Source organism: Leuciscus leuciscus (genome assembly GCF_965113295.1).
Source record: "Leuciscus leuciscus genome assembly, chromosome: 16".
Taxonomy (NCBI): Eukaryota; Metazoa; Chordata; class Actinopteri; order Cypriniformes; family Leuciscidae; genus Leuciscus; species Leuciscus leuciscus.
In genome coordinates, this window is record NC_138740.1 from 8491207 (window position 1) to 8517912 (window position 26706).

The 26706-nt window shown below is 43.1% G+C and overlaps 1 protein-coding gene and 1 long non-coding RNA gene across 2 annotated transcripts in view; one reads left to right on the forward strand and one right to left on the reverse strand.

Annotated features, from left to right (window-relative positions):
• LOC309477979 (DNA repair protein RAD50-like) overlaps window positions 1-26706 on the forward strand; it is a 79401-nt gene that overhangs the window by 51808 nt on the left and 887 nt on the right. The window contains exons 20-26 of the mRNA XM_082141519.1: window positions 4231-4358; window positions 11571-11795; window positions 22860-22945; window positions 23098-23240; window positions 23356-23489; window positions 23637-24736; window positions 24856-26600. Coding sequence (XP_081997645.1) covers window positions 4231-4358; window positions 11571-11795; window positions 22860-22945; window positions 23098-23240; window positions 23356-23489; window positions 23637-23823 — 903 coding nt within the window. The 3' untranslated portion in view covers window positions 23824-24736; window positions 24856-26600. The remainder of the gene's footprint in view (window positions 1-4230; window positions 4359-11570; window positions 11796-22859; window positions 22946-23097; window positions 23241-23355; window positions 23490-23636; window positions 24737-24855; window positions 26601-26706) is intronic.
• LOC309478066 lies at window positions 18713-19653 on the reverse strand. The gene is made up of 2 exons (XR_014198802.1): window positions 19176-19653; window positions 18713-18821 (listed from the first exon to the last, which is right to left on the reverse strand). It is a non-coding gene; the product is annotated as an uncharacterized lncRNA (long non-coding RNA).

The window sequence follows — 26706 nt, forward strand, 5'->3', positions numbered from 1 at the left end:
TTGAGAGCGCCCTCCGTGTCCCCGAGATTTTTGTGGGGGAGCACGGGAGGAAACGCTCTGTTTCTGAGTGGCGCAGTGCTCAGCGCTCTTTTTAGAGGAGTGAGGCTGCTCCCGCTCAGCAGCCTCATAGAAAGAACGGCGGGGGAGAAGTTTCTGAAGTGCAGCTGCCTGTTTTGAAGCTTCTTGTGACTTCGCTACAGCACTATTAACTGCGTCTCCAAATAACCCCTGCGTGGATACTGGTGCATCTAAAATAACATGTTTTTCTTTGTCCTTTATGTCACTTAAGTTGAGCCACAGATGCCTCTCAGTGGCCACCAGGGCTGCCATAGAGCGGCCGATGGATTTAGCCGTCTCCTTGGTGGCCCTGAGAGACAAATCTGTGGCTCTACGCAGTTCAGACACCGTATCAGCACTAATACCCCCGCCCTCCTCATAATCACCCAATAACTCAGCCTGGTAAGCCTGCATTATGGACATTGTATGTAAACACGCTGCAGCTTGACCGGCGGCGGCATAAGCTTTATGAACCAGGGCAGATGAAACTGTTACTGGCTTGGATGGAAGTGCAGGAGCCTTCAGAGAAGATGCCGTTGCTGGAGAGAGATAGCTCGCGAGCGTCTCTTCCACCTTCGGCATCTCCCCATAACCATGCTCTTTATAATTGTGAATGGATGAATAGTGTGATGTTTGTGCAGTATACACTCGATATGACACTGGTTTCCCCCACGATCTCGACACCTCGGTGTGGAGATCGGGGAAAAACGGAAGGCTTCTGCACTGAGGCTGTGCACGAGATGGCAGGAAACGTTCGTCGAGCTTGCTTTTCGAACGAGCGCCCTGCCTATCTTCTGGCCACTCAATAGATAATCGCTCGACAGCTCTAGTGATAACATCAAGCAATTCTTCAAACGCATGAGACTGAGGTGGCGAATCCTCAGACTCAGCGTCAATACTAACAACGTCCAACTCCTCAGAGCTGGACAATTGCAGTTCTTCGGGGGGGAAGAAACCGCAACACGTGCTTCCACACTCTGGTGAGAGGCACTGGATCTATCAGAAGGAGGCTGAGATAAGGCAGAGCCCGTCTCAACATCCACTGATAGATCCATTTGCGAACCCCAGGTCTGTGATTGCCGCCGTGCCTCGGCAGCGGCGGGACCAGAGCCCTGGGGAACGCGATCGGGCTGGCTTTTGTAGCTTCCTGGTACGTGACGTCACCCGCCTCTGACGTTCCGCCACACCATTGGACTGATTTTACATGTGCTTCAAGACGTCATCACGCAAAGCGTTCCCCATAGCGTCAATTCGACGCAACGCGAGTTCCCTTGAAATGGAACTAAGAAAGATTCTTGTAATACTAATATGTTGCGCAGCTATCGGCATATCATGTACACAATCATTTCGATCTTCAAAGTACCAATTTTATAGAGACCAAACTTGGTATAGGTGAGGTTACATTGACAGTTGGTTCTATCATAAAATACACAGTATCAAGAAAATAATAGAATTAAAAACACTATACAAGACAGTAAATCATTCACACAATTTTCTGGGATGCATGTTCATTTATAGATCAGATTAAGGCAGCAAAGTCTGTTTTAAAGTCTGTTTCTGTCTTCCCCATTGTCTCTGTCTCGACCACGTGACCACATTTTTTAACAGCCATAAAACCAACTTATCTGATCGTGGTCATGGTAACTAAGACCTTCTTGCCCTTGTTGGGGGGATGGGACCACAGATCTCAGAGTGAGTTTTAAATATTATTTGTTAAACTATAACAAATACTTGTGTCTGATTTATCTCAGTCGTTACAAACCCCCACTGCAAATCAGGTTTATTGTCAAAATGTACATACTTTTAGCTGTTTGCAATGGACAAATCAAACAAAGGTAATTTAAATAGCTCAACACAACAAATGTTTCAAGTGATTTCCCCAAATTCAACTGAAAATGTAACTTTTAATGACTTCTGCAGTCTCAAAATTATTCAACCCTTTAATGGCCAGCATCTGTATTACTTAGTAGAACATCCTTATGCTGTTTGACCTGCTGCAAACGAGATGTTTAACCAGACAGCAGCTTCTGGCAGTGTTTCTGAGGAATCTTAGCCCATTCCTCATGAGCAAAATATTACCCCAGTAATATTCATTAATTCTGAATATTAGAATATTTTTCAGTAATATTCTTGGGTTTGCGTGCTGCAACCGTCTTTTTCAAATCCCGCCAGATATTTTCTATGGAAGTCAGGTGACTGTGAGGCCACCATAGAATCTTCCAGGACTACTTCTGCAACCAAGCCTCAGTGGAATTTTAGGTATGCTTGGGATCATTTTCCTGTTGGAAGGTCCAATGACGACCAAGCTTCAGCTTCCTCACTAGGATTTCCTGATACATTAATGAATCCATCTTGCCTTCCACACGCTGCAGGTTTTCAGTGCCAGAGGATGCAAAGCAGCCCCAGAGCATCACCGAGTCCCACCATGCTTAACTGTTGGCAGAGGGTTTTTTTTTCAGCAAATGCTTCATTCTTGTTCCTCCAGACATACCGCTGATCCATAGGGCCGAAAAGTTCCAGCTTTTGGGTTTGAAGTGGTGTACGGCATGAAAACAGCATGCGTTTAGTACGTACCTTACTGTGCAAGCTGAAACCTCAGTGCCTGTTGCCACCAAGTCCTGCTGCAGGTCTCTTTGCAGTCACTCAAGGGTTTTTCTTAAACTTGCCTTCTCAGAAATTTAGTTGCAGCCGTTGATAGCTTCATTTTTCTGCCCTGTCTAGGTAGTGTAAGCACTGTTCCTTTAACTTTGAACCTGCAAACTATGCTTCCAGCGGTGTCTCTAGGAACATTTAGTGCCTTCTCTATCTTTTTGTATCCTGTTCCTTGTTTGTGAATGTGATGATATCTTCTCTAACTTTTTGGACCATTATTTTGACTTAGCCATATTTCTAACATGTAATCAAACATGACACTCAACAAACCCAGCCAGTTCAGATATTTCATGTGTTCTAGCTCAAGCACACCTGGTGCAACTAATGAAGCCTTTGATTAGTTGCATCAGGTGTGCTTGTTTTGCAGATTTGTGTTGTTGTGAGGGATTCTACTCAGGTGGTTGAATAATTTTGAGACTGCAGGAGTCATTAAAAGTTGCATTCATGTAATCACAGATGGACTTGATGATGGTGAGATCAGATCTCCGTGTGGAGCACCGGCTGTTGTCAGACTCCTTGTGCATTTAAAAATCTCACTGGATTATTACAATGAATGGCAAAAGGAATGTTTAGAAATGTAAACAGATATTTCCTACTGACACTACAGCAAAAGATTTAAATAACTGGCTTAAATAAGTTTTTGGGGGGTGAAAATACTAAAGTGCCTGTAAATAGAAGTGCTTTCAATCGATTAAATAAATTACGAATTAATCGCACATTTTTCTGAAAATTATTGGGATTAATCGTACCTAACGTTATTTTTTTTTTATCCATTTTTTATTTGTAATAATTTCATATTTATTCTCCAAATTAATATAGAAACAACATAAAGACAGTAGCCTATATTTTAAATATTTGTTTAATGAAAGAAGGCCAATATCACCGATACCAAAACTGCTATTGATGTCAAGTCAAGTCAAGTGTATTTGTATAGCGCTTTTCACAATACAGATTGTATCAAAGCAGCTTCACAGTATTAAATTAAAATAATACAACAAGGTTTGTTTCAAGTGGAATTTATTGATTGATAAAATTAAATTAAATATCCCCAAAATATCCCCAACTGTGCAAGCCAAAGGCAACAGTGGCAAGGAACCGAAAAACTCCATCAAGTGACCTAATGGTGTCCTAAAACTCCATCAGGTGACCTAATGGAGAAAAAAAAAACCTTGGGAGAACCCAGGCTCAGTCGGGGGCCAGTTCTCCTCTGGCATTTATGAGCTAGAGGCCGGATTGTAGTTTGAACTGTAAGATTAAAAATATTATATGAATGCCTGGCTGAAGAGATGCGACTTTAATCTAGTTTTAAACTGGGAGAGCGAGTCTGAGCAACGAACAGTATCAGGAAGACTATTCTAAATGTCTACTTTTTGCCGTTTTCTTTGATGTCTCTATGAAATAGATTTTTTCTAAATTTTAGCCATTAATTATAGGCATTTAGCATTACCGTATAATTTAATTGTACAATACAGCTATTAATTTCCATTTTTAATGATATATGATTTTTTTGATTTTTAACAGGTTCAAGAACGCTGGCTACAAGATAACTTGACCTTACGGAAGCGTGTGGAGGAGCTGAAAGGGGTGTCTAGAAAACATGAGGCTTTGCTTAAGGAGAAGGGAAACATGCAAGACGTGCAGTTGTGCAAGTATGAGATAACTTATACCTATACAGCTACCAAGTGCCAGTTAGGAAGTCCTGATGATGTTTGACACTTTCTGAAGCTCAAGAGACTTTATATGCTGAGTATGTTCTTTGGTTACCATAACTAAATGAATCTCTCTCATCAACTCATAGATTTTGCTCCTCGCTACTTTAATGAAACCTAGTTTGTTTAAAGGGGAACTATGCAGTATTTTTAGCTTACCGTATTTCCCGGACTATAAGTCGCTCCGGAGTATAAGTCGCATTTATTTAGAAATTTATTTCACAAAAAAACAATGTTACGGACGGGATATTTCTCTGTTACAGACGTGAGCGCTCTGAACGCGGCACTAAAAGACTGTTTTAAAACTTTCACAGAGACCTCAAACAGAAAGCACAAAGCCCGTCTTTAAATTTAATTTCGTTTTGTAATTTTAATCAATGTTTCATCAACCAATTACCTGGATTCAATAAATAAGAAGTAAATATAGTAGAAATCTGATTTTTCATCCTTCAAGCGAAGCACACGCATCGCTGGAGCTGGAGAAGAAGCCACGCCGTCTGAGAGAGAGCACCTTCAGCGGGACGAGTCACTGAAGTCGCTGGCCGCGCCGCCTTCCTTGCCTTCCTGCTGCGCTATCCGGCGTTATATCCTTTCTCTGCTACTGTGTTTATGTATGTGTGTGTGCTCGCCGCCACGACACACACTCTCATTGCACTAAAAGAGCTGGGCGTCTTTTTGAAGACGCCCCTTTTCCTGAGGATCACGCAGCTCTCGCGCTCGCTGACGGCGACTGCCCTCACTGCGAGCTAGTTACTGCCTATGGTGACTTTGAGGACTCACCTGGCATCCTTCTCCGAGACTGCTCCTCCGCCCCCCCAACCCGCAAAGCTTGCCGGTTCGCCCGCTTGCCTTGCCTGCTTGGGGGACGATACCTGTTCTCCCTCTGTTCGAGCCGCGCAAACCGCGCCGCTCACAGGGGATGTCAGGAGCGGGCGGTCACGGGGCTAGCTTTCTCTCTCCCTCTGTTCAAGCCGCGCAAACTGCGCCGCTCACAAGGGAGGCTGGAAGCGGACGGTCGGGGTTCGTTTTCTTTACGTTATAAGAAAGCTACCCTGCCTCTGCGCCCCATTCATGCGTCACTCACCGGCGAAAGGAGAAAGGAGTGTTTTTAGTCCCTCCGAGGATGGACTGACCTTCAATTTCTCATACATTTCTCAGTTCCCTGATCATGCGACTGGAAATATCAATATTGCAGCAAACGAGCTTGTTTTAATACAAGCGCGCCTGCAAGCAAACGCCGAAGAAAACATGTTGACGCTCTTATATGCTCATGCATCCGAAAGCCTTTGTGTTCCCCCCTGTGGCTCAGTGGCGGAATCTTTTTCCGCACGAGAGACCGGTGTTCGAATCCCGGTCTAGCGGCAGTTAAATTATGCCGCCAATGCTTCGCTCTGTCAGTTCCCTGAAAGGCGACTGCCGATGTGCATTTTGCAGCCAACGAGTGCGTTGTACAACCCGCTCGCCTGCACCCAAACACCGTTTCTATGGTTTCCGTGCGTCACTGGCGTAAGGAGAAAAGAGAGTGTTTCTGGTCCCGCTGCGGACGGTCCGACCTCCATTTTCTCGTACATTTCTCATTCCCCTCTGAAGTTCGGGCGACTGGAAATGTCAGTATTGCAGTGAGCAAGCCTGTTGTAATACACGCATGCCTGCAAACAAACGCCAGCACGTTGACGCTCTCTGATAATACTCGCGCTAACTGAGTTACAATGTGTCTCCCCCTGTGGCCCAGTGGCAGACTCTCAGGTTTTTGCGCGCGAGAGACCCGCGTTCGATTCCGGGTCTACCGGCAGATAAAATTATGCCGTCAATGCTCGCTCTGTCAGTTCCCTGAAAAGGCGACTGCAGATGTGTATTTTGCAGCCAACGAGCGCGTTGTACAACCCGTTCGCCTGCACCCAAACACCGTTTCTATGGTGTTCCGTGCGTCACTGGCGTAAGGAGAAAAGAGAGTTTTCTGGTCCCGCTGCGGACGGACCGACCTCCATTTCCTATACATTTCTCATTCCCCTCTGAAATTCAGGCGACTGGAAATGTCAATATTGCAGTGAACGAACCTGTTGTAATGCACGCAGGCCTGCAATAAACGCCAGCATGTTGACGCTCTCTGTTTCTATGGCAACTTCTCGCTCGTTCAGTTCCAGTAAATGTGACTGTTCCAGTGTATTCTGCAGTAAACAAGTCGGCGACGCAGCACGCTTGCCTGCACACAAACGCCGCTTTTACGGCTACCCAGATAAATCCCATAAGTGTGAATTTTCTGGTGTCCCGGCCACGGCCGATGGTGTTTTATGTGTAGAAAGAATGCCCACTGCCCAGTGCCCATCTCTACACACAAGCACAGCCCGTCACACAGGGCTCGCGCACATAAATCGACTCAGATCGATTGCGCATCAAACGTGGTAAATGTGCCCACTACCCAGTGCCCACAAACACTACGTTATGCATGTCTCACGTTTTCTGTAAAAACGAAACCAACGTGCATTCGCTTCACTCAAGCGATCAATGCTTTCGGTGTGGTAAATGTGCCCGCTATCCCGCGCCCACATCCACGCACAGGCATGACAGTTCCTACGGGACTCGCCCAGCCCTCCCCCTCTCGGTTGACCGCCGCAGAGGAGTCGAGCGCGGGTAATCTGCCCGCTGTTATCAGCGCGCCCCTGCCTCAAATGTCACGAGCGCGACGCTTTACAGCACACCGAAGCCTCTCCATCGCTGAGGGAACGGAGCACGCTTCGTATTCAACCCCTAGCTATTCATGCAGATGCATGGGCAAAGCTGCCTGGGGTTTCGAAGTGGGTGCTAAACATTATAAAAAGAGGCTATTCGCTGCAGTTTCGCCGACGCCCTCGCCTCTATACGGCGCGCGTCGAGACCACGGTAAAACAGAAGTAGGACATTTACTTTGAGCCGAAGTGGCGAAACTATTGAGCAAAGGGGCCATAGAGCCTCTCTCTCAAGTTCAGAGCGAAGGAGGGCTATACAGCAGATACTTCCTGGTACCGAAAAAAGACGGGGGTCTCAGACCCATACTAGATCTAAGGCAACTGAACAGAGTGCTTGTGAAGCGACAGTTCAGGATGCTCACGTCCAGAAAAATCCTCGCGCAGATTCGCCGAGGAGACTGGTTCGTGTCACTAGATCTGAAAGACGCGTATTTTCAAATACAGATAGCGTCACGTCACAGGCGATTTTTGAGATTCGCCTTCGAGGGCCAGGCATATCAGTACACAGTCCTGCCGTTCGGTTTATCCCCGGCACCCCGTACATTTACGAAGTGCATGGATGCGGCGCTCGCACCCCTCAGAATGAGGGGCGTGCAAGTACTGAACTATTTGGACGATTGGCTGATTCTAGCGCAATCTCGTTCAGTGCTCATAGAGCACACGACCATTTTACTCGATCACCTCAAGAATTTGGGTCTCAGAGTCAATTGGGCGAAGAGCTCTCTGTCCCCCAGTCAGACGATATCTTTCCTGGGCACAGAGTTGGACTCGCTGTCCATGATAGCGCGACTATCACCACAGCGCGCGGTAGACATTCAGCGCACAGCGAGCTCGTTCCGCTGCAGCGCGTCTGTCCCGCTCAAGAAATTTCAGAAGATGCTGGGTCTCATGGCCTCAGCATCATCAGTGCTCCAGCTGGGCCTGCTCCGCATGCGCCCGCTGCCGTTTTTGGCTGAAAGCGCGAGTCCCACGCCAAGCGTGGGCATCTGGTCTGCTTCGCCTCAAGGTCAATCAGAAGTGCGTCATAGCTCTGAAACCTTGGAGAGCGGACGACTGGCACCAATCAGGTGTAAGCCTGGGGACTTCCTCGAGGGTGAGAGTGGTGTCCACGGACGCATCCACCTCGGGATGGGGAGCGCTGCTCGAGGGTAGACCGTTCTTCGGCCAGTGGTCAGAACGGGAGAAGCTCCTGCACATAAACTGCCTCGAAACGCTGGCAGTAGACAACGCGCTGACGCGTTTTGTCCCCAAATAAAAGGACGCCACGTCCTGGTCTGCTCGGACAACATGTTTGTGGTGTCCTACATAAATCGCCAGGGCGGCCTCAGGTCCAGGAGCCTGTACAGGCTAGCAGAACGCCTCCTGGTATGGGCTCAGCGCAACCTGCGCTCGCTCAGAGCAGCGCACGTGCCAGGGCTCCTAAATATAGGACCAGACAGACTGTCCAGGAACAATGTTCCGGCAGGCGAATGGTCTCTACACCCACAGACAGTCCAACTGCTGTGGAAGAAATTCGGCAGAGCGGAAGTAGACCTGTTCGCGTCTCAAGAAAACGCTCACTGTCCGGAATTTTTCTCCAAGAGCGGGGACTCGCTGGCTCATGTATGGCCCCGCCGCCCGCTCTATGTTTTCCCCCCCGTCTCTCTCCTGCCTCAGGTGATAGAGCGGATCAGGGAAGAAGGATGCTCAGTACTGCTTGTAGCACCGTTTCTGGGAAAACCAACCTTGGTCCCCAGTTGTGATGCAGTTAGCGAGCGCTGCCCCGTAGCCAGTGCCAGTGAGGAGAGACCTCCTCTCTCAGGCCCACGGCTCGGTCCGGCATCCTCACCCGGAATTGTGGTCCCTTCATGTCTGGGCCATCAACGGGTACATCTTGAACTCCCTAAGGGAGTATTAAACACGATCACGCAGGCTAGAGCTCCGTCTACGAGACGGCTCTACTCCTCGAAATGGTCAGTGTTTTCGGGCTGGTGCACAGCCCATGGCGTGTCACCCACAGACTGTGGAGTGACGGAGGTGCTTTCCTTCCTACAAGAGCTGTTGGATAAGGGCAGGACCCCTTCCACGCTCAAACTTTATGTGGCGGCTATAGCAGCGTTCTCAAGAACAACGCTTGGTCAGTCAATAGGAAGGAACGATTTAGTCATCCGCTTCCTTAGAGGGGCTAAGAGACTGAATCCTCCCAGACCTCCCTCAGTCCCCGTATGGGACCTTTCTACGGTACTGGAAGCCATGAAAGGTGGACCATTCGAGCCTTTACAGACGATTGATCTGAAACATCTGTTTTTCAAGACTGTGTTTCTGCTGGCTCTCGTTTCAGTGAAGCGCATAGGGGACTTACACGCGCTCTCTGTGAGCGCGACGTGCATGGAGTTTGGGCCTAATGACTCAAGAGTTATACTCAAACCTAAGCACGGTTATGTTCCGAAATCCCTCAACACACCGTTTAGGGCGCAGGTTATCTCCCTGTCAGCCCTACCGGTCCCTGATGAGGAAAGGGACGCGGGCCTCCTTTGCCCAGTCAGGGCATTGCGAGCTTATGTGTCTCGCTCGTCTGTTTTCAGGCAGACAGAGCAGCTCTTTGTTTCGTTTAGCGGGCGTTCTAAGGGACTAGCCGCATCAAAACAGAGCCTATCCAGATGGATAGTTGATGCTATAGCGCCGGCATACGCCTCCAAGGGCATGCAGTGCCCGTTGGGTGTCAGAGCGCACTCCACGAGAGGCATGGCCTCTTCGTGGGCCCGGTCGAGTGTGATTGCCTTGCAAGATATTTGGACGGCGGCGGGCTGGGCCTCCCCGTCTACATTTATAAGGTTCTACAACCTAGAGGTTCCCGCCCTGCAGGCCAGGCTGCTGTCGGTCTAGTTAACCAGTATTATCTGACCTGATGCTATCAGCTCAGAATGCTGCGTCTACTGAGCACAGCTCGATGATCGACAGTGAAAAGCAGTAGCACAAGATGTGCCTGGGCAAACTGTGTAAGACCCACATTTCCCCATCAGTTCAGGCCGTACCCCGCCCTGTCTGTATGATGAAATTCGCGTCTAAGCGACGCTGCCATATGTGGAAGAGTGCGGCTTCGCCCCTCCCTCTTCCCGGACTCCCTGTGAGTTCCCTGGGTGATTGTGCACTATATGAACCCCGCTTTCGCCCTTGGGTCTTTGGTGTCAGATCTCAGCATGCACGGCGTTTTGCATTGGGTCCCCTAGCGTAAGATATCTTACGCAGTACGAGAGACCTCTCGTAAGAGAACGTACTCGGTTACTAACGTAACCTCGGTTCTCTCTAGAAGAGGGAACGAGTACTGCGTGTCTTGCCGCGCATGCGCACGCTCTGGTTGCTTCAATGATGAAAAACCAGATAATAGCTGCCTGCGAGCGGTATTTATAGGCCTAGACCACGCCCGTTTCGGCGATAGGCTGCTGCAGTTGCCGCAGAGCAGCCAATAGGCGCGCGAGCTGCCTCGCCTATGTCTGCATGCTGCCGCAACGCGTTTTGCATTATTACAAAATTAAGGATAATTTTTGGCTTCAATATCTCGCGGAAAAAGGATTTTCCCCTAGCGTAAGATATCTTACGCAGTACTCGTTCCCTCTTCTAGAGAGATCCGAGGTTACGTTAGTAACCGAGTACGTTTTTTTTTCTTTTTGGGGGCATTTTGTTTGTGTTCAGGCTTTCTCAGTTGTCTTTAGGTTAATGTTTCAGTTAACAGTTTTTCAGTTGTTTTCAGTAAATTTTTTCAGGGGTAGGCTATAGGAGCAGCATAGAGTACTCTCGCGGCTGTAGACCTTAATGTTTTCTCTTGGTTCATGTCAGTCAGTATGAATTCATCTTGATATATAAGTCGCACCTGGCTGTAAGTCGCAGGACCAGCCAAACTATGAAAAAAAGTGCGACTTATAGTCCAGAACATGCGGTAATTTACCTTAACTGAACAGCTTCGGAGTCATTGGAATGGTTATATGACTTTTTTCGGGTTGAATGGTGGTCTTCTCGCACCCCCCTAGCACCCTTGCAACTTTGGGCTGGCGGGCCGCAGCGTCAGGAAGTATCGCGTGATATCAGGTCTCGGGATGTAATTAATTGCTTTACGGCACTGCACACATACACTATCTAAACATTTAAATGCTGGCCTTCTATGTATCATACACACCTCAGTGGACATGGCTCCATGCGTTCGCCGGCTTCTTTGAAAACAAATGCACATGACCAGAGTTAGAAGATGGGATGGGGGAGAGTCACCAATGAGTTTTGACGACAGTGTTGTCAAATATCTATTCCGAAGCTGTAGGGGGAGCTCTAAAGAGAAACCTGCGAGCAAAAAGCGAAGAACAAGCCGCAAAGAAATTGCCAAAACTGCATAGTGCCGCTTTAAATGTTTACAAAGGGTGAGAGTTCAAATGAGTGTGTATCTTCTTTTGTCAAGTGAGCGGCGAGAAGTGGAGCAAAAGTTGGATGACCTGAAAAAGAACCGCAGTGTGGCTGTCGGTCGGCAGAAAGGCTACGAGGACGAGATCATCCGTCTTCATAAAGAGCTCAAAGAGGATCATTATAGCCAGGCTGAGGATCGCTACAGAGAAAAAATGATTGTCATGAGAACAACAGAGTTGGCCAATAAGGACCTGGACATCTACTATAAAGCTCTAGACCAGTAAGTAGGTTTTGCTATCGGGGGTTTTCTGAAGGGTAATTTCAAGTAGCGGTTTGTCAGAGTGTGTAGTTTTGGTTTTGATGTGGTTCAGCAGAGAACAAGAAGCAACAATCAGCAACAGGCCATGTGTGCGATGACCTAGACTGAAGGAAGTCTGACTCAACTTTTAGCACTAATGGTGCAGTTGAATCATCACTAACTGGTGGGCTTAATATCACAGGAACTCCACAGAAAGGTGCTAAAACACTTACCATGTTACAACCATTGCTATGGTGATCTTGCCATGTTTAGGTCTTGATAATACAAGTAAAATAATTTTGTAATGTATACAAAAATTGGTCCAAAACACTATATTACACACTATACACATTTTTGTTTATTTATTCAGAAAATACTAAGAAATCATTCAGAAAATACTAAGAAATCATTCAGCAGATGAGATTATACAAAGCATTTTACGCAAGAGAAACATAGAAAGCAACTTTCTATCATACAAGAGCAAACATTAATCACTGCAATACCCAGTAATGTTAGAGTAAGCTACAACATAGGTAAAGTAATAAAGAAAGCATAATTTTATTTGCAGGAAATGCCTTTGATTGTTATTGTACTTTAAAGGGCTCATGACATGAGAAATCAAATTTCCCTTGACCTTTTGACACATAAGAGGTCTTTTTACCATTAAAATACCCTAGACGTTGTTAAAACATCCTCCTCATTAAAACAAAAGCATTTAACCGAGCTACAAAAGCAGTTTGTTAGCATATTACGGGGTCTGTGATGTCACATGGGCAAATACACTTGCATATGATATTTTTCCACACAATTGTGGGACTAGTACTAACACTAAACTCAGGTCCTTGTGGAACTATACTGGTTCAGATCATATTTTAATGTTGATTCTCTCCTGCATGAAGACCCTGGCTAAGTGGTTCGATGCACAAGCACTGACCACTCATTTATAGTTTACGAGATCTGTGTACAATTTACATTCATTTGACTCGTCCAAATTTGACCTCATTTTCATTGGACTCTGTTCTGCACAAATTTACAATTTTAGCAATAATGATAAAGCATTGAGCATTATTATTAAAAATGGTGGTCAAAATGATGTTGCTGGTTTCTGTTGTGGAATATACAGAGGAAGTCACAAATCATTATCGTTGGTTTAGATCGGTATCATCCTGTGTCTTCACAGAAGTTACATCAGCAGGCCTGTGGTTGTCTAAATCGTTCTGCCGTCATCAGCCTATCTACAGTGCAGAGGCGTTATCCTGACTTTTCAGCCGTTAATCTTCCATTTCTTATTCTTATTCTTTAAGATATCGAGTTTAATGTTTTAGCTGATGCTAAAACATTTTAGCTGATGCTAAAACATCACAGTTGTCACTATAGTCATTTCACTCCAAATATTGAATAATCAGTACTTGAGACACAGTAGCTATAGTGGTATTAGTCACTCATTACTGCTCCATTGTGAATAAATTAATAAATCAACAGCATTTATTGCATAATCTCTATTTTAGACTGTATTCAGTTTGCACCAGAAATAGCAATTTTTGGCCAAATTGTGCAACTCTCTTAAAACCACAACAGATTATTTCAAAGTTTCAGGGTTTGTCACATTGCTTCTAGCAAACACCGGATATGGCTTATCATTGAATAAAATAAAATAACTTCAGTAAATTTGGATATTTCAGTAAATATTGCATTAAATAAGAGATTTTATCCCCATTTCGACTACTTTTAATGTGTTATGCGCACTAACAAAGAAGATAAATTTGTAACACTTTACAATAAGGTTTAATTTGTTAACATTAGTTAATCTATTAACTAACATGAACTAACCATGAGCAATACATTCGTTACAATATTTGTAAATATAAAATACAGCTGTGCATTGTTTGTTAATGTTACCTCACAGTGCATTAACTAATCTTAACAAATACAACTTTTGATTTTAATAGTATTCGTAAATGTTGAAATTAACATTAACAAAGATTAAAAAATGCTGTGAACTCGTTCACCGGGATGAACTCCAACACATGGCGGCTGAGCTGGGGGGCTATAAGCAAACCCACACCAGCCCGCCGCCTCTCACCATGGGCAACTCTAGAGTGGTAAAGAGTCCTTTCTCAAGGAGTGTGGTTCCAGAGCACAAGCTGTGCATGGAGGTGATCCCGACTATCTCTAGTCGGTACCTCTCAGGCTCCTTCCCCGCCAGCGAGGTGACTTTCCACGTCCCTAGAGCTAGTTTCCGTGTCCAGGGATCGGGTTGTCGAGGCCCCCACCTTCGACTGCCGCCCGAGTCACTTTGCACCGGCCCTTTACGGTCCCTCCTGCAGGTGGTGAGCCCACGGGAGGGCGGCCCCACGTCACTCCTTCGGGCTGAGCCCGGTCGGGCCTCCCCCCATGGGGCCAGGCACTCGCATATGAGCCCAAAACCTGGGCCTGGCCTGGGCCGGGCGACGTCACGGTCCTTGCTTTAAATTCCATCATAAAGGGTTTATGAACCGCTATTAGTCTGACCCGTCACCTAGGACCGGTTTGCCTTGGGAGACCCTAACAGGGGCATATAGCCCTGGACAACATAGCTCCTAGGATCGTTCGGGCACTCAAACCCCTCCACCACGGTAAGCTGGCAGTTCAAGGAAGGGTTATTGTAAAGTGTTACCAATAATTTCAGTTGACACATTTCTGAAGGCACTGTAGATGCAGCCATGTTACTCATTTTCACTCATTTTGTTTTGTTTGTATTTTTCTTAAGAACATTTCACTTTTAATATTGTAATTTGTTTGCATTATGTTTGGTTTCAGACAGAACAGCAATTCTACAGTCACTTGTACAGCAACTCTGCTCAACAGTTTGTTTGAAGCAAACATCTCACTATCCGCTAGCTGCCTGTCCCCTGAACACACTGTAAAAAAACGCCGTCTCTGTAGACAGCCCAGGCTCCACAAACGGCAAGAAAAACAAACTGGCCCAGCCTGGACCACGAAACATAACAAACAGTGTTCCAGCCAATAACCGACAAGAATGATTTGGGGGTGGGGTTGGGGGGTTAGTGCGCGTGCACTTGAAGAGGGGTGTGGGGAGTGGAGGAGGGAGGGTCGAGCTAGCCTCTGTTTTGTTTGACAATAGAATTCAACAAGAAGTGACGTCACCCAACATCGCTTAGAGCACTTTTAAAATGTATTGATCTGCAAGCAAGAAAACTTTTTATTTTATTACCTAAACTTGTAATACATTGATACTACTGGTAATTGCTGATTAATCAATAACAAAATATACCATATAGTAATGTGTCATGGGACTGGAATTCGATACAATACCTTGAAAAATATTCGATACCATTTTTGATACCACAGGGAAAACTGCCATATACTGTACCACCACCACAGATAATTTGTTCTCATAATTGTTTGATAATTGGGGTAGTTTTGTGTAATAGCTTACACACAACACAGGGAGGCTTTATTTGAATTGTTGAACTGCATTTACAAAAAAAACAAATAAAGAGTCAGTAATAAAATAAGAATAAATAAACAAATGATAGCACAAATAAATACAATAGAATAAGGAGACAAATGAAATAAACATGGATTTAAGTTTTTCAGGTGGGTCTAACTGTAGCATTCTGGTAAGAAATACTACAAAAATTTAAGTAATTGTATGTAAAATAACACTTGATAGTTTTCATTGTAGAAACTGAATGCATGATTAACATGACAGCAGCAGGTTTATTAAGGGCCGTACACACCGGGACGAATATCGGCGCGCGTTATTCGCCAGCGTTTTTCAGCGCGTTTTTTGTGTTCACACCCAAGCGATTTTCGCTGACGATGAGCCGAGTGAACATGCAAATTAATTCCCTGACATTAGATGGCGCTTAATGTAAAACAGAAATACAATACCACTCCATAACAGTTCTCTTTTATCAAGATTTTTGTAGTCGCTGTCGCGTTTGTCATATAGTTCTTTATGTTCCGACACCAACGAGACCAGCAGCTCTACATTCATCTTGCCTTGCATCTTCCTCGTCTTATTTCTTCCCGGCAGTGTCTGTCTATGGGCAGTGTAGACGCTACTTGGCGTATATCTTCTTCGCTGTTACGTATGTGTGCTCGGCAAGACCGTTTTGTGTTTGAGCGCCCCCAAGTTGTGTTTTACTGTAACTTCAGAAGCTCCAGACACGTGAGCAAAAGCGCCAATCTCATTGGTCGGATAGTTTTTGACGCGGTGCGTCAAACCAAAAAAACGAACCCGAGGCGTTTAAAAAAAAAAAACGCTTTTACACGTGCCGTTTTTCGCGTCGGTGTGCACACTCACATTGGTGCCCTTTGTTTAGTCACGAGGCGTTAAACGTCGGCGAATATCGCCTCAAATTCGTCCCGGTGTGTACGGGCCTTTAGGCTGCTGACACTTAAGAGCTTATGCACAGACTTAAGGCCCGTACACACCGGGACGAATATCGGCGCGCGTTATTCGCCAGCGTTTTTCAACGCGTTTTTTGTGTTCACACCCAAGCGATTTTCGCTGACGATGAGCCGAGTGAACATGCAAATTCATTCCCTGACATTAGATGGCGCTTAATGTAAAACAGAAATACAATACCACTCCATAACATACTCTGCAATACCACTCCATAACAGTCTATACTCTGCAATACCACTCCATAACAGTTCTCTTTTAACAAGATTTTTGTAGTCGCTGTCGCGTTTGTCATATAGTTCTTTATTCCGACACCAACGAGACCAGCAGCTCAACATTCATCTTGCCTTGCATCTTCCTCGTCATTTCTTCCCGGCAGTGTCTGTCTATGGGCAGTGCAGACGCTACTTGGCGTATATCTTCTTCGCTGTTACGTATGTGTGCTCGGCAAGACCGTTTTGTGTTTGAGCGCCCCCAAGTTGTGTTTTACTGTAACTTCAGAAGCTCCAGACACGTGAGCAAAAGCGGCAATCTCATTGGTCGGATAGTTTTTGACGCGGCGCGTCAAACCAAAAAAACGAACCCGAGGCGTTTAAAAAAAAATTACGCTTTTACGCGTGGCGTTTTTCGCGTCGGTGTGCACACTCACATTGGCGCCCTTTGTTTAGTCACGAGGCGTTAAACGTCGGCGAATATCGCGCGCGAAATTCGTCCCGGTGTGTACGGGCCTTTATGCACCACTTATATAGATCAGTGGTGCAATGCGCAATACAAGCACAATTCAATGTTTTTATGAAATGTAGTGGAATAAAAAGTACAATATTATGCTTTGAAATGTAGTGAAGTAAAAGTAAAAGTTTCCCAAAATAAAAATACTTCAATACAGTACAGATACTTGAAAAATGTACTTAAGTACAGTTACGAAGTAAAAATATTTACTGTCCACCACTGGGATAAAAGTATTTGAGTCACTAATTAATAACCCGAAGTAACGTTAATTAAAATACTAAGCCTATGAAAATAGGCTTTGTATTATTTTATCATACAGTAATATATATTTTAAAAAAACTCTCCATTAGAAGAGTTAGATTCTAACTAACTGACCAACTGCTGATTAAATAAATCATGTGATGTTACATGATGTGATGTATAGGGTAAATTGCACATTGCCACACCGAAAAGAAGAAAAGGTTCTATTTATTTATTTTCCATAATTCATTTTATTAGTTAAAATACTATCAAACATGTATTTAAGCATAAGTATGTTGTACATCACATTATAATTTAGGAGTGACGGAAACTAATTTGATGAAGGGCCTGGTCCCCGCAGGCCTCCTAGTAGCACTGACCCTGGCATTAGGAGGCAAACACACAGAAAACATTCTTTCCTTCTGAAATATATAGCTGGGGTTTACATTTTGAGTATTCCAGCAATCTAAAATATCTTATAGATATCTACTGAAAATTCTAGAACCAGATTCTTTCGTACCAGTGGTCATTGGAAAACCCACGTTGGTCGACCACTGGTACAAAAAAACAAACCTAACTGCTATAAGTCTTTATAACTGCCAAGTACTTCAGTAGATTGATTGGAAACTTGCCAAGGCTGAGAATTGGGTTTTATGCATGTGACATCACTTATATTTTCTATAGCTGATCAAATGGAGACATTACACAGACAGCTGTCCATAGTATTCTGCTTTCTAGGCCGTTGATTGGGTGTAGGCTGGTAAAGCAGTTTTCTTCTAATGAAATATTGAGCCACACATCAAACCAGCTGACCCGTTCTTCTCACCATGATACCATCATTGCTGACTGTGCAGAAGAGTAGAGGAAGTGTGGCAATCTGATATGACACACCATGTTGAGATGCAAGATTTCGCCTAATATCAATTCTAATAAATGGGTGAGAAAAAACCTAATGGTCAAAATTACAGTATTTTCTTACATTTTGTGAAATCCAGAGTGGTGTCTTCAAAAATCTGGTAAAAAATATAATAATAAATGCATCTCTACCACAGTGAAGCAATGATTAAAGAGGTTTCGTTTTGTGGCGAGCCTGTTTAGCTGCTGGTATTGGTGAGCTACTTCACTGTAAAATGTCACTTAATGCTTTGGAATAAAGGAGAATATTGTAGAATGGCTTTGCTTCCCACAAAAATGAACAGTTGTTATAGTTGTGTGTGTTTACATTACATAACATTACATTACATAACATTACATTACTGCCCGGCCTGAAAAAAAAGTTGGTGTTTGAATTTAAATTGGAAAATAAAAAGCCTATGACTTGATCATTAATCATTATTGCAGTGATCATTATGTTTCTAGCATATACAGTGGGGAGAACAAATATTTGATACACTGCCGATTTTGCAGGTTTTCCTACTTACAAAGCATGTAGAGGTCTGTAATTTTTTATCATAGGTACCCTTCAACTGTGAGAGACGGAATCTAAAACAAAAATCCAGAAAATCACATTGTATGATTTTTAAATAATTAATTTGCATTTAATTGCATGACATAAGTATTTGATCACCTACCAACCAGTAAGAATTCTGGCTCTCACAGACCTGTTAGTTTTTCTTTAAGAAGCCCTCCTGTTCTCCACTCATTACCTGTATTACCTGCACCTGTTTGAACTTGTTACCTGTATAAAAGACACCTGTCCACACACTCAATCAAACAGACTCCAACCTCTCCACAATGGCCAAGACCAGAGAGCTGTGTAAGGACATCAGGGCTAAAATTGTAGACCTGCACAAGGCTGGGATGGGCTACAGGACAATAGGCAAGCAGCTTGGTGAGAAGGCAACAACTGTTGGCGCAATTATTAGAAAATGGAAGAAGTTCAAAATGACAGTCACTCTCCCTCGGTCTGGGGCACCATGCAAGATCTCACCTCGTGGGGCATCAATGATCATGAGGAAGGTGAGGGATCAGCCCAGAACTACACGGCAGGACCTGGTCAATGACCTGAAGAGAGCTGGGACCACAGTCTCAAAGAAAACCATTAGTAACACACTACGCCGTCATTGATTAAAATCCTGCAGCGCACACAAGGTCCCCCTGCTTAAGCAAGCGCATTTCCAGTCCAGTCTGAAGTTTGCCAATGACCATCTGGATGATCCAGAGGAGGAATGGGAGAAGGTCATGTGGTCTGATGAGACAAAAATAGAGCTTTTTGGTCTAAACTCCACTCGCCGTGTTTGGAGGAAGAAGGATGAGTACAACCCCAAGAACACCATCCCAACCGTGAAGCATGGAGGTGGAAACATCATTCTTTGGGGATGCTTTTCTGCAAAGGGGACATGACAACTGCACCGTATTGAGGGGAGGATGGATGGGGCCATGTATCGCGAGATCTTGGCCAACAACCTCCTTCCCTCAGTAAGAGCATTGAAGATGGGTCATGGCTTGGTCTTCCAGCATGACTGGAGTGGCCTAGCCAGTCTCCAGACCTGAACCCAATAGAATATCTTTGGAGGGAGCTGAAAGTCCGTATTGCCCCCCGAAACCTGAAGGATCTGGAGAAGGTCTGTATGGAGGAGTGGGCCAAAATCCCTGCTGCAGTGTGTGCAAACCTGGTCAAGAACTACAGGAAATGTATGATCTCTGTAATTGCAAACAAAGGTTTCTGTACAAAATATTAAGTTCTGCTTTTCTGATGTATCAAATACTTATGTCATGCAATAAAATGCAAATTAATTACTTAAAAATCATACAATGTGATTTTCTGGATGTTTGAAAAATTACAGACTTCTACATGCTTTGTAAGTGGGAAAACCTGGAAAATCGGCAGTGTATTAAATACTTGTTTTCCCCACTGTGTATCTAGTTATATGTTTAGGAACAGTTCTTCTAACCCTAATCGATGGAGTGTGTAGCTTTTCATTTCAAATTCACGATGACGCGTACTCTGTGTATAGGGAGCGGCAGCACATTTTACAGGATATTTGCCAATGACACTCAGGATCTGTTGCGCACCAAATCCTCCAGTCAAGTCAAGTCACCTTTATTTATATAGCGCTTTTAATAATATAGATTGTTTCAAAGCAGCTTTACAGTGATAATAGGAAATTAAAGTAACAGAGATTGTTTTGGCTTTACAGCATCTCTACAATAAAGTTACTGTCCAGCTAAAGTTAGTTTTGATTGATTCACTTCTGGCGCAACGATCATTAGTTATTAACTTAGGGGTCGCTAACACGACCCGTTCTAACAGAAAAACCCTCAATGCGATCCGGCCGCCCATTTGCACAAAACAGTGCCGGGTGGCTCGAGAACACAAACCATGAAATAGGTTCCAAGGTATAAGCCTTGAAAAATGTATAATATAGAATTTGTTTATCGCTTCCGCGTAGCCACATGAACCGGAATTATCCTGACAATGTTTTATCTGTACAGAGGTGAAGGGAAGGAGGCCTTCACAGGGGAGAGACTAGTTGAGACTTCAGGACTGCATTGTCGTCGTGTCCAGGCGCAGGTCCTTCATCAGATCCGGATACGGCCTGGATCCGGGGGGCTGCGGTAAACCTCGGGATAAACAGAGAGACTAATATTAGCGTAGACATCATCCTTCTAATGAACTAACAAGTACATCAGGATTTATGGGAAGTGTTCCCGGGTTCCGGCTGACCTAATCTATGCAGTCTAACGTTGAATTATAGAAGTCTATAATGTGTCATGTGTATGCTAGGTGTGTTTTTAAAGAGATGTGTTTTTAGTCAAGATTTGAACTGACAGAGTGTGTCTGCTTCCCGGACAATGTTAGGAAGACTGTTCCAAAGTTTTGGTGCTAAATATGAAAAGGATCTACTGCCAGCAGTCGATGCGTTAAGAGCTCGCTCAAGTACTGGGGAGCTAAACCACTTAGTGCTTACTGCTTTGTAAGTAATTAGCAATATTTAAAAATTTATGCAATGTTTAATAGGGAGCCAATGCAGTGTTGACAGAACTGGGCTAATATGGTCATACTTCCTGGTTCTGGTAAGAACTCTAGCTGCTGCGTTTTGGATCAGCTGTAGTTTGTTTATTAAAAGCGTGCAGGGCAACCACCCATAAGAGCATTACAATAATCTAGCCTTGATGTCATGAACGCATGAACTAACTGTTCCGCATTTGTCATTGAGAGCATGTGACGTAATTTAGATATATTTTTAAGATGGAAATAAGCGGTTTTACAGATACTAGACACGTGACTTTCAAATGAAAGATTGGTATCTAAGAGCACACCCAGATTCCTAACTGACGACCAAGACTTGACAGGGCAACCATCAAGTGTTAGACAGTATTCTAGGTTATTACGTGAGGAATTTTTTTTGTCCAATAATTAGAATCTCTGTTTTTTCAGAATTAAGTAGTAGGAAATTACTAGTCATCCAGTTTTTTATATCAGCTATGCATTCTGTTAATTTTGTGAATTGGTAAATTTCGTCAAGGCGTGAAGAAATATAGAGCTGAGTATCATCAGCATAACAGTGAAAACTAATGTCATGCTTCCTAATGATATCTCCCAAGGGTAGCATGCACAGAGTGAACAGCAACGGTCCTAGTACTGAGCCTTGTGGTACTCCATACTGAACTTTTGATCGATAAGACATCTCTTCATTTACTGCTACAAACTGATAATGGTCAGATAAGTATGATTTAAACCATGCTAATGCAATTCCACTAATGCCAAAATAATTTTCGAGTCTATTTAAAAGAATGTTGTGGTCAATGGTATCAAATGCAGCTGAGATCAAGTAACACTAATAGAGAACAACCACAATCGGATGATAAGAGCAAATCATTTGTGACTCTGATGAGAGCAGTCTCAGTACTATGGTACGGTCTAAATCCTTACTGAAAATCCTCTCAGATATCATTTCTTTCTAAAAAGGAAACATAGTTGTGAGGATATTGCCTTTCTACTATTTTTGACAGAAAAGGTAGATTCGAGATTGGCCTGTTATTGACTAATTCTGTTGGATCAAGTTGCGTTTTTTCAACAAGCGGTTTAATCATAGCCAGCTTAAACGTTTTTGGTACACATCCTAATGACAAAGATGAATTAATGATATTAAGAAGAGGATCTATGACCTCAGGAAGCATCTCTTTCAATAGCTTTGTCGATATAGGGTCTAACATACATGTTGTCGATTTAGATGACTTAAACGAGTTTAGAAAATTCTTCCTCTCCTATAGCAATGAATGAATCAATTTTTTTCTCAGGGAGACTACGATGTCAACTCCACCACCATTCTGTCAATCATCTCTTCTTACTCTTGTCATGTGATCAGTGAAATCTGACTCCTGCCACTCTGCAGTTTGTGCTGTATGGAGCAGAGAAGACGCTTTCAGTTTACAATTGTAGCATCTGTTGTCCAACTGAAATAAATGGTTTTTATTTAAATAAAAATGCAAAACGACAGAGAGTGAGGTGCCTTGGTGGGCAAGTAACGTAATCAGTGTACGGTCGAACACTCTGTAACACTGAGTAACACCTGTAACACAGAATACAGCAGCAAGGCTAGCATGCACAATTAAATGACCAATATCAACGGATACCAATAAAAAAAAAAAGATATGGTACAGATATATCGTGCATCCCTAGTATATATGAATATTCATGAAGCTATTTTTTATTACAGAACAATAATGAAGTTTCACAGCATGAAGATGGAGGAGATTAATAAAATCATCAGAGATTTATGGCGGAGCACATACAGGGGACAAGGTCTGCCTTTACACACAAATGTTTGTCTGCAATTATGGCTTTGTTTTCATGAATCTTTTGTCCTGCTTGATAAGCTGTCAAATCTTTGTTTTTTTTATACTTATTAAATATAGTGACCTTTTACCATGAGTATGTCTCCTGATCTCCCACAGACATTGAGTACGTAGAGATTCGCTCTGATGTGGATGAGAACGCCTCTGCCGGCCTGAAAAGAAGGACTTACAACTATAGAGTGGTAATGGTCAAAGGAGACACGGCTTTGGACATGCGGGGACGTTGCAGTGCTGGACAAAAGGTCAAAAAGCATCTACGTGTATCTTGTGTTTCTCTATCACTCCAGTGGAAAAAAAAATCTCTCTTAGAATCACCCAAGGTTCCCATTTAAATGTTTTCTGCATGTTTGTCTGTAGGTTCTCGCCTCCCTCATAATACGATTGGCTCTTGCTGAGACGTTCTGTCTGAACTGTGGTATTCTGGCGCTGGATGAGCCCACCACCAATTTAGACAGAGAGAATATAGAGTCCTTGGCACATGCACTGGTGGAGTGAGTTTTTTTAATTTTTTTATTTTTTTTTACATAAATACAGCCAGTTAATTTATTTACAGCAAGAGCAAAATGACAAAACAAGAACTTGTATTTGCCTTTTGACACTTTCACTAACTAAAAGATGTGCCATTGGTTTCTTTGCAGGATAATCAAGAGTCGTTCTCGCCAACGCAACTTCCAGCTGCTTGTTATCACTCACGACGAGGATTTTGTCGAGCTCCTGGGACGATCCAACTATGTGGAGCATTTCTACAGGATCAGGAAGAACCAGGACCAGTGCTCAGAAATCACAAAGTGCAGTATCAACACACTCAACTCCTACCTGCACTGATGCCTCAGATCAGATGAGAGAAGAAAGACTGTTAGTCTATATTCAGAGGTGACATAGAATCAAAGTTTAATTTATTAGACAGTTGATTAGCATGATCTAAACATAAGGCATATCAGTCTCCATGTACCAAATCTGGGCCAAATCTAAGCACCGAGCAGTAAATTGTCCACATAACCATACATGCATTAATTGTCGAGTTAAATGGTTAAATGTTAAATGAATGGTTTTGCGTCAAATTCACACACAAATTTGTTCTGTTTCATGAAAGGCACAATGTGATTAAACTTTACTAATATTAGTTTGTACATTTAGTTGCCTTCTTCTGAAATAGAAAAAAAAAAGTAGTTAAGGCTTCTGTAATTAATCATGAGTAATTGCGCCTAACATTACAATTTGTAATCATCATATATTTTCACATTAAATCAATATGATAAATAAATGTGGAAACAACATAACTGTAGACTGTATGTTAAATGTTTGACATTTTCAATGTTTGTTTAATGGAATCTTTTACTAATTAAGATCAGTTTCATTGATACCAATACTGGCATTTATATTGCACTTTACTATGTACTGCTGTACACCCAAAGTGCTTTACAATCATATCAGGAGTCTCTCCTCAATCACCACCAGTGTGCTCACACCAGCTGTAGGTGGGGAGGAGAGGGAGTGATCGAGCCAATTCAGTGGATGTGGTTTATTAGGAGGCCATGATTGATAAAGGCCAATGGAGGGATTTTGGCCAGGACACCAGGGTTACACCTCTACTCTTTACGAGAAGTGCCATGGGATTTTTAATGACCACAGACTCAGGACCTCTGTTTAACGTCTCATCTGAAGGACGTACTTTTTTTTTTACTGTATAGTGTCCCCATCACTATACTGGGGCATTAGGACCCACACAAACCACAGGGTGAGCAGCGCCCCCTACTGGCCCCCTCAACTTAGTTTTCCTGAGTCTCCCATCCAGGTACTGACAGACTCAACCCTGACTAAATTGCACTATTTTGGTTCTGTTTCTGTCTTTATCAGCGCTCTCTGAATTGGTGATGTCGGTACTGCATGTCGATATGCAGTTTGTTTTTGGATGAGCGAGGAGGATTTATTTTCTTGAAACCCTCCCAAACAACATGTTTCTGACCCCAAGACTTGAGTAAGTTCTGCAATTCTCCATCTGTGATCTTTGGAGAGTCTTTGGCCACTCAAACTTTCCTCCTCGCTGTGAATTAAGACAATATAGACACACGTCCTCCTCCTGGCAGATTCGTAACATCTTTAGTTGATTGTAACTTCTTAATTATTGCCCTGATGGTGGAAATGGGAATTTTCAGTGCTTTAGCTATTTTTTTTACAGCCACTTTCTATTTTGTGAAGCTCAACAATCTTTTGCTGCACATCAGAACTATGGTTTTACTCATTGTGATGGATGATTAAGGGAATTTGGCCTTTGTGTTTCCTTTGTTGTGCATATTTATACTCCTGTGGAACAAGAGGCCATGGCTGGACAATTTCATGCTCCTAGTCACCCTGACTACTTGTATTGGGAATATATTTCAGAGATATTTTACTCATAAGATTTTCTAGGGGTGCCAATAATTGTGGCCAACATGTTTTGGAGAAAACAATTTTTTTTTAATGAAAGATCAAAAGGATAAACAGCTCAGATTAATTTTTACTCCCATTTTTGAAAATATTTACCAAGGGTGACAATAATTTTGACCTTGACTTTATTAATTGCAGAAAGTGAAAAAAAAAAAAAAAAGTAAAAACAATCCCAGCCCTAATTTGAATGCCTAAAAAAAATTCTTTATGAAAATATCAAACCCAGTTGCACTTATTTGAAAGCAATAAGCAACAAGCAACAAAATCTAGTGTATTAGGTTTTAAATGATAAAACAATACATATACTGTGAAGAATTAAGTAACTGTTTTATTTCTAGGTAGGACCTGAGGGGAAATGACTTCATACATTCACTAAAAAGTTATTAGTTTAAGGTAATTAACTTATTAGTTTTGAGAAAATTTGTTTTCAGATCTTATTTGGTTTGATTATACATTTTAAATGCAACTTGAGTATTCTTTTTTTATTTTTTTTTATGTTATATAATGTTTTAAAATTGTCTGTTGAGTTCTGCCAACCAACATGTTAAAATTCGATTTTAAAAGTTTTTATTCATTGGACCTTTGATGCTGTTATTTGTATGACTAACTGCAACATGCAGATTTGCAGCTAAAGCTATCAGTATTGATCAATTGGTTTTGCAATAATGAAACTTATTTGCACAAGCAAACCTAGTGAAGATGTGGCCTTCAGAACCCCATCCAGAGGCCTGTTACTCAAAATCATGAAGATCTTGAAAGTTAGTCAGTGTCAGTTCCAGGAAATCAGGACAATATGACAAACATTATCAACCACATCTCAATCAAGATATTCAGTGAGTGCGCCATAATCAGCCAATAAACGTCGCTTCGCTTACGATGCAAAAAAAAGAAAGAAAGCTAGATAGCCAAGTCTTGCCTTCTTGAGAGTATATATATACACAGCATACAGCAGAGAGGGAATCAGGTACCTCAGGCCTTCAAACAACCAAAGTCTCGAGAAATCCAAGCAGACAGACAAAATGATGAAGACTATTCTACTGCTCGCTTTCACTGTATTCGTCTCCGGTGCGTCTGTGAAAGTAGAAAAGACTTCTGTGAAAGAAGAAAAGAATTTGTTGAGAGAACTTGTTCATAAGCTGGACGCCGCAATGAAAAATCTCCCAGAGGAGCCCGAGGTAAGATTTAACTTTAGTATAGTATCAATAGTAAGCCAAAACTGTCTATACTTTTAGATACTGAGCAGAGCATGATTGCAATATTCATTTTACCTGTTATTTTTAG